Source organism: Carassius gibelio, chromosome A18 (assembly GCF_023724105.1).
Source record: "Carassius gibelio isolate Cgi1373 ecotype wild population from Czech Republic chromosome A18, carGib1.2-hapl.c, whole genome shotgun sequence".
NCBI classification, from domain to species: domain Eukaryota; kingdom Metazoa; phylum Chordata; class Actinopteri; order Cypriniformes; family Cyprinidae; genus Carassius; species Carassius gibelio.
In genome coordinates, this window is record NC_068388.1 from 826,250 (window position 1) to 835,119 (window position 8,870).

The 8,870-nt window shown below is 41.5% G+C and overlaps 1 protein-coding gene across 2 annotated transcripts in view; it reads left to right on the forward strand.

Moving 5' to 3' along the window:
• LOC127934342 (selenocysteine insertion sequence-binding protein 2-like) overlaps window positions 1–1,795 on the forward strand; it is a 12,544-nt gene extending 10,749 nt beyond the window's left edge. For both annotated transcript variants that reach the window (XM_052531653.1, XM_052531654.1), the window contains exons 17-18: window positions 33–252; window positions 329–1,795. In XM_052531653.1, coding sequence (XP_052387613.1) covers window positions 33–252; window positions 329–864 — 756 coding nt within the window. In that variant the 3' untranslated portion in view covers window positions 865–1,795. The remainder of the gene's footprint in view (window positions 1–32; window positions 253–328) is intronic.
• Window positions 1,796–8,870: the final 7,075 nt, after the last annotated feature.

An 8,870-nucleotide genomic window follows, 5' to 3' on the forward strand; every position in this document is an offset into this window, starting at 1 on the left:
GTGTGTGTGTGTGTGTGTGTGTGTGTGTTCAGACTCTGTTCAATCAGCTGGTGTCTCTGACGGAGGAGGCGCGGAGGGCGTATAAGGAGATGGTGAGCGCTCTGGAGCAGGAGCAGGCCGAGGAGGCGCTGAAGAACGTCAAGAAGGTCCCGCACCACATGGGTCACTCCAGAAACCCGTCCGCCGCCAGCGCCATCTCCTTCTGCAGCGTCATCTCCGAGCCCATCTCAGAGGTCAACGAGAAGGAGTACGGTACGACACACTCCTAACGCCTCCAGAGAGCAGTCTGTCACAGCCTGTGAGCTCACCTTCACTTCTCTCTCTGCAGAGACCAACTGGAGGACGATGGTGGAGAGCGCAGACGCTCCAGAGACCGAAGCGGTCAGCAGAGAGCAGCGTGTGGTCAGCTCTCCGCCCAGAGCCAGCCCTGACCCGAGCCCCGCAGCCGCCCGCGCTCCCGAGAGAGACGAGTCCCGCTCAGACGACCGGCTGGAGCGCGCCTCGCAGCGGAGCACAGACACCGGCTCGCTGGACGGCAGCTGCAGAGACCGCCTCAACTCCTCCATCACCTCCACCACCTCCACACTGGTGCCCGGCATGCTGGAGGAGGAGGACGAGGAGGACGAAGAGGAGGAGGACTACACGCCCGAGCCCATCTCTGTTCAGCTGCCACCGCTCAGCCCCAGGGTCGAGTCCTGGGTCTCCAAAACCCTGGAGAACATGCAGCTGCGCCGACACAGCAGCGACGAGGAGGAGGACGAGGAAGAGCGGATGAGCGATGAAGAGGAGCTCGACTCTTCTGACCTCACCGAACCGGCGGTCGACGACAAGGACGCGGCTGATTCGTCCACACACACGGGATGAGAGGTCACAGCACACACGGCCCACAAACACTGACTCAGGAAACTGTACCGGACTCTAACCCCTCACACACTCACACACTCTCCGTGAATAACACACGTCTCCAGAAGCTTCACACAAACACACCAGTGGGACTTCATCATTTACACACCCTCATGTTGTTTCAAACCTTCTTTGGAGAATAAACAAAGACGTTTTGGAGCCCACTGACTTCCTCTACATGGACGAAGAGCATCCACTGAAGAAATAACGTTTGTAAAGCGAGTAACTGGTTCAGCGTTTGTGTGACTCTTGATTCTTTAACCAGGAAATGCAAACGAAAGAAACATGGATTGTGAACAAACGTGTAAATAACATGTCTGAATGTTTCTAATATTCTCGTCTTCGCTCGTGAACTCAAGCGATCGGGAGGACGTCCTCGGATTGAATGTTCCTCCTGGTACTGATGGGTCTGTTGCGTGAGTGTGTGTGTGCGTGTGTGTGCGTGTGTGTGCGTGTGTGTGTGTGTGCGTGTGTGTGTGTGTGTGTGTGTGTGTGTGTGTGTGTGTGAGACCTGGTTTACTCTCTCTCCTGCAGCTGTAGTCGAGCTCCTCGTGAAGGATCTCGTGATGATGGTAAATGTCTGTGTTCAGGATCAGTGCTGGTGAAACCGTGGATGTTCTGGAGCAGGATCTCGGTGCAATAAGCTTCTGTAGCAGCGTTCTCTCTCTGTGTGTGTGTGAGTGTGTGTGTGTGTGTGTGTGTTTGTGTTTGGAGTGATCTTCATCGCGTCTCTTTTGCACTATGTACATATAAATGTGAACATGCTTTGGTAACTAATGTGAAACTAGTACGCCTCTCTGACGTGTGTGTGTGTGTGTGTGTGTTTTCCAGCAGTTCTGTACGTGCAGTAACTGTTCTCTGATCGTTAATGCAATTAAACGGTTTTAACTCACTCTTATCACTGTATCACTCTTCATATCCAACATTAAACTGATGTTATGAGCACAACTGTTGCCTGAAGATGAAGAAAGCTTTAAAACTGAGCTGAGATCATGTTTCCTGCTTTCACTGGTTCTCTCAACAGCTGAAGAAGAAGCAGGGTAGACGTGGATATATTGTGAGTATTGTGTGTTTAACTGAGGATAGGTTCTCAGCTTGTTCTGTGATCACAAACTACATAAATACATTCACTTTCTGAAACCCGTCGAGTTAAAGAATGAAATTATTTTAACACATTATTTGACTTGGTTGTTAAGATGTTTTCCCACAATTTGAAAAACAGCAGTTTTATCATTACAGCAGACATTTTTAATAAATTTAAATAAACTGTTAAGAGTCTGGGATCAGTGAGACTTGTGATATTTGTGAAGAATTCTCTTCACCTCACTGAAGACTGGAGGAATGATGCTGAAAATACAGCGGAGCATCACAGAAATAAATTACACTTTAACACAGATTCACACAGAAAACAGATGATTTACATTCTAATAATATTTCACAATATTAAATTTTTTCCTGTATTTTTGCTAAAATAAATGCAGCCTTGATGAGCAGAAGAGACTCCTGTAAAAACATTTCAAACCGCTCTGATCCCAAACCTTCTTTAGAATAATGTCACTGATGTGATCAGGAGTGTGTGTTCAGAAAGTGCTGATCTCAGACTTGGTGAAATCTGTTGAAACACTTGCAGTCAGAAGGTGGCGCTCTTGTCTGAAGTTCTGGGAGAACAAAGCTGGCACAGATCTGAAGTCAGAATAAAACAGGAAACACAGAAGAGACGCTTGGATTTGATGACAGAAAGCCTTTGAATCAGAAGAACTGCTTCCAGATCGAAAGAATGATTCGTGTTGAGTGTGAGTTTGGGTGGAGGAGGCTGAAGTCACACAGCTGCTCACATTCATCTCACACTTCTTCAGAATCTCTCTCTCTCTCTCTCTCTTTCTCTCTCTCTCTCTCTCTCTCTGGGGCTTTCCAGAGCTCCTCAGATTCTGTGCGCTCATATCAGTGCGCTGGGCTGTTGTGGCTGGTTGCCGGGGTTGTGCTATGCGGTTGCTAGGGTGTTCTGGGTGTTTTCTCAGTCAGATGTGTTAGTGAAGTCAGAGCACAGCTCTCATCAGATGGTTTAACCCACGCTGACTGTAAAGCACTAGTTTCACAAACAGCTGTAAGAAATAAATGCAGAAGAGTGAATGTTTCACAGCGGCTCTGGGCCGAGTGTCTGAAAGCGCTGGAACAAACACTGGAATAATTCCTGGTTTTTTAAATCTCAAGCATCTTGAATTCTGCATTAATGCCAAAATCATGAGATTCCAGTGCATTAAGTGTTGAGAAGTGGCGTTATTTCCCAGCATGCACTTCCCAAGGCCAGCAACGCTTTTGGAATTCATGCTTTTGATTATGAGTGAGCGACTGGCTGCTTCGTAAAAGATCCAGAATCTGCTGAAAAACAATCTAAAGACAGACATTTACAGCCTGAAATATGAAACACAAGATTCAGCTTCAAGCTGTGACACTGTTTGTGTTCATCAATTCACTGCAGACACGACTGAACACGTCTGTAGACGACAACACACTACTCTGTTAGACAACAACAAACAATCACACACACATCAGGCTGCTTTTAGACTTTTGGATGCTCTGTAGTGAATGGGTGCCATCAGTTTTTTTTCCTCCAGTGAAAAAATCCAGTTGTTTAAACGCTGCTTGATCTGTGCAGATTTCTCTCCTGATTCAGACCAGAACACTTTTTCACTGGAGGAAGTGTTATTATGGATTATAGACTCTATGTGTTCGAGTTAAAATCATCTTAATGCTGGATGTGTTTCAGGTTTTGTCTTCTCCAGATGTTCACTGATGGACTGGAGTGCTGTGGATTATTGGGATGTTTTTATCAGCTGTTTGGACTCTCATTCTGACGGCACCCATTCACTGCAGAGACACTGATGCAGTGTTACATTTCTGATGAAGAAACAAACTGACCTACATCTTGGACGGTCTGAGGGTGAGCAGATTTTCAGAAAGAGTTCATTTTTGGATGAACTAGTCCTTTAATCCACGTGCCCTTTAATCAAAAACATCAACTCTAAGAAGGAAACTCTCTGTGTTTTCCTCCAGCGACCTGTCACTCACATGAGATCACAGCAATTAACAAAACACAACGATCCAATCAATTCCCAATGGACAACATCAAGTCCTGGCCTTAAATTTTTCTTGTTCAAGAAGCCGTTTTACTTGGATACAAGTCAAAACTTCTGTTTTATGTGACTTTAAGTTCCTGCAGTCTAAAAAAAGTGCATTTGTGTTCAGTGTTTGTTTCTTGGTGTTAGTGGTTGTGTGTGATCATCACTAGTGCTGTACAAGTGTGTGTTGTGATTGAATCATCAGGTGTCTGAGCTGTTGGGATTCTTACTGGCAGTCTGTCAGCATCGTGTGTGACGTGACTCTAAACGCATCCAGAGCCAACAGTGACACACGCTGAGAAATATGCTACGTGTGTGTGTGTGTGTGTGTGTGTGTGTGTGCATTAATCTTCACCACTTTGGGGCTTTTGTCAGGGTCATTACAGACGGCAGGAAAACAAGACTGTGCAGCTGTGAACATCAGCCGCCCGTTGCCCTCTGCATCTGTCAGTCTGCCCTTCTGATGTGGATGCGCACACACACACACACACACACACACACACACTGATTGGATGAGATCATCTGAGAGTCGTTATTTGTCTTGGGTAATGTGCGATGGGCGAGTCAGTGTGAGTCAGCGAGAGAATTACCTCAAACATCAGAGACACACGTGATGCTCTGGTTCTGGAGCCGTGATCGTATGCAGAGCGTGAGTTCATCACCTGATGATGTCAGACACTTATACGGAAGTCTGGTTCCACCACTGAATACAAAATAAAAAAAGGTTATTGCCACATTTCATCTCAAAATTCTGATTTTTTATCACAGAATTGCGAGTTATAAAGTCAGAATTTAATGATATAAATAATTGCGAGTTATAAAGTCAGAATTGCGAGATACTGTATAAAGTCTGAATTGTGAGATATAGTCAGAATTGCAAGATATAAACACATTTGCGAGTTATAGAGTCAGAATTGCGAGATACTGTATAAAGTCTGAATTGTGAGATATAGTCAGAATTGCGTGATATAAATGCAGTTGCAAGTTATAAAGGCAGAATTTAATGATATAAATAATTGCGAGTTATAAAGTCAGAATTGCGAGATACTGTATAAAGTCTGAATTGTGAGATATAGTCAGAATTGCGAGATATAAACACATTTGCGAGTTATAGAGTCAGAATTGCGAGATACTGTATAAAGTCTGAATTGTGAGATATAGTCAGAATTGCATGATATAAATGCAGTTGCAAGTTATAAAGGCAGAATTGCGTGATATAAACACATTTGCGAGTTATAGAGTCAGAATTGCAAGATGTAGTCAGAATTGCGTGATATAAACACAACTGCGAGTTATAAAGTGAGAATTGTGAGTTATAAAGTCAGAATTGTGTGATATAAACACTTTTGCGAGTTATAAAGTCAGAATTGTGAGTTATAAAGTCAGAATTGTGTGATATAAACACTTTTGCGAGTTATAAAGTCAGAATTGTGAGTTATAAAGTCAGAATTGTGTGATATAAACACTTTTGCGAGTTATAAAGTCAGAATTGTGAGTTATAAAGTCAGAATTGCGAGATATAAATATATTTGCGAGTTATAAAGTCAGAATTGCGTGATATAAACACTTTTGCGAGTTATAAAGTCAGAATTGTGAGTTATAAAGTCAGAATTGCGAGATATAAATATATTTGCGAGTTATAAAGTCAGAATTGCAAGATGTAGTCAGAATTGCGTGATATAAATGCAGTTGCAAATTAAAAAGTCAGAATTGCGTGATATAAACACATTTGCGAGTTATAAAGTCAGAATTGCAAGATATAGTCAGAATTGCTTGAGATAAACACAACTACGAGTTATAAAGTGAGAATTACGAGATATAAATGCAATTGCAAGTTAAAAAGTCAGAATTGCGTGATATAAACACATTTGCGAGTTATAAAGTCAGAATTGTGAGTTATAAAGTCAGAATTGCGAGATATAAACACATTTGCGAGTTATAAAGTCAGAATTGCAAGATGTAGTCAGAATTGCGTGATATAAACACATTTGCGAGTTATAAAGTCAGAATTGCAAGATGTAGTCAGAATTGCGTGATATAAACACAATTGCGAGTTATAAAGTCAGAATTGCAAGATATAGTCAGAATTGCTTGAGATAAACACAACTACGAGTTATAAAGTGAGAATTACGAGATATAAATGCAATTGCAAGTTAAAAAGTCAGAATTGCGTGATATAAACACAATTGCGAGTTATAAAGTCAGAATTGCGTGATATAAACACAACTGCGAGTTATAAAGTCAGAATTGCGCGATATAAACACAATTGCGAGTTATAAAGTGGGAATTACGAGATATAAACACATTTGCGAGTTATAAAGTCAGAATTGCAAGATATAGTCAGAAATGCGTGATATAAATGCAATTGCAAGTTATAAAGTCAGAATTGCGCGATATAAACACAATTGCGAGTTATAAAGTGAGAATTACGAGATATAAACTCACAATTCTGACATTTCTCTCAGAATTGCAAGATATAACACAATTGCAAGTTTTAAAGTCAGAATTGTGAGATATAGTCAGAATTTCGTGATATAAATGCAATTGCGAGTTATAAAATCAGAATTACGAGATATACTGTAAATGCAATTGTGAGTTATAAAATCAGAATTGCGACATACAGTCAGAATTGCGTGATATAAATGCAATTGCGAGATATACTGTAAAGTCAGAATTGCATGATATAAACACAATTGTGAGCTATAAAGTCTTTTAAAGTTTTTTTTTTTTTTGGGTGGGGGGGGGGGGGTGATGTGTACTCGGAAACAGTCTTGCACACTCTATTGTGGCTCAGTGACACTGATTTATATCAGTCCAACAAGAAACAGAATTGGTTTTAAAAGGCACCAAGTATGAAGTCACTAGATTTGAAAGTTTGAAATAATATCTTAAGACATTTGACAGCATGTCTTCATATCTTCTTCAGGTCAGTCTTGCATGATTTTGTGTGACTGTTCAGGAAACAGCACTCATCGGTGTGTGTGTAGATGCACATGTGAATGCATGTATGCATGTTTACATGTGCACCAGTGTGTGTGTGGGTGCTTGTTTGGCCAAAAGACCCAGTCGACCCAAAACACAAGAGTTTTCCAAACCGTAGATGGTCAAAAATGTGAAGGGAGGTCATCAGTGTTTCTCTTCTGTGTCAAAGGAGAGAATTGAACCTCAGGGACTGAAACATCCAAATAACATCATGGACATCTCTAACAAACCTGTGACTGGCTGATTCAATAAGACACTCTGATCTCTGTCTGCAGATATTTGCCTGATTACTTTTAAGTTTACAAGTAAATATCTGAGTTACTTTTTCAAATAAGTAACACCAGTTACTTTATTTTCCCAAAATATAACTTTACTATATTTTAAAAACAAGCCCAGCCCAAACGAGAAAAAGTAAAGCATTACTTTCCACAAAAAGTAACTAATGCAAATATAGTACTGTAACATAATATTGTAATGCATATGATGCATTCATGAGAATGTGTATTTACAAACTAGGAAATCATAATTACGGCATTAGATGGCAATGTACCTTTCGTTTACTAACCACAGATAAATTAACTTTAAAGGAGCTACTTTGAAGTGAGTCGTTATTCTATAATACAATAACATTTATTATATTTATAATAATATAAAATGTAAAATAATCCCTGTTTTCTCAGTGACATGCCAACAGTTACTTGGAAAATCAAGACTTGAATCATGAAAATCCCCAGTTGTTTCCCAATTGAATTATAAACACAATCTTTCCATTATGACTTGAAAGTGAACGCCTGAAACATTGTTCTAACCGCATTCATTGTCACGTTCTCTTTGAGAACTGATCTATATTTCGTGTCTTTGACAGGATGATGCAGAACAACTATTCAGTGAATAGCTCAGCTGGTAAAAATATATTAATTTGATTGATTAAAGTCGGTCATGTGGAACTGTGCAGTTGACCCTCACAAAGATTCAACCAGCACAAATCACCCGATCAAAGGAGAGTTGAAATGAAAGAATAAAAATGACATGCTCCTATTGAGTCTATCAGTCAGGAAAAGGTTACGCAGACATTTCCAAGACCCTGGATCTGAACAGACCCACAGCGAGAGCTGTAATGTCGAAACGAAGCAGTCTTGGAACAATGCTGAAAATCCCCAGGAGCGACCGGCCTGCCAAGGTTTCTCCAGAGGCGCAGCCTAAAATCATCCAGACCTTCACAGAAGATCCTGAAGCAGCGTCCAGAGAACCACAGGATCCTCTCGGGTCAGCGTTTGGGATGCCACAATCAGAAACGATTTTCTATAATTTGCCATGAAGCCTATGTTCCACCATTCCAAGTGGGAAGATGTTCTGTGGAGAGACGAGCCGAGTGTGAATCTGGAACAACATCCATCCGTGCTCCAGCTGGAGATGATGATGGGAAACACAAATGCATATCCACGTGAAAACACCAGAAAAGAAGCACAAAGCCAGTGTTTACAAATCCTGAAACTTGACGACCCATGATTAATGACTCACTCTTAATTAAAGATAAAAGTTCCAAACGGGTGGTTCCCCAAAGAACCTTTCAGTTCTTAAATGACCCATTAGTTTTTGTTCACAATGCTGTAATATTCTGAAGAACCTTTTGTGCAGTGGAAAGGTCAAGGTTCAAGGTTCAATGGATGCTTCAACACCTGGTGTGCGGCTCTACATGAACCTGAACGCTGTGTGATATCAAAGCAATCTACTCGTGATTAATACTGATTGATTCTGTGAGATTTCAGATACTCCTCCCGTATCGCTGATCGTCTGGGAGTCGGAGCGCTCGATTCCTGGAGTCCAAGACCACGGGAAATGAAAGGAGACACAGTCGCTCCTGAG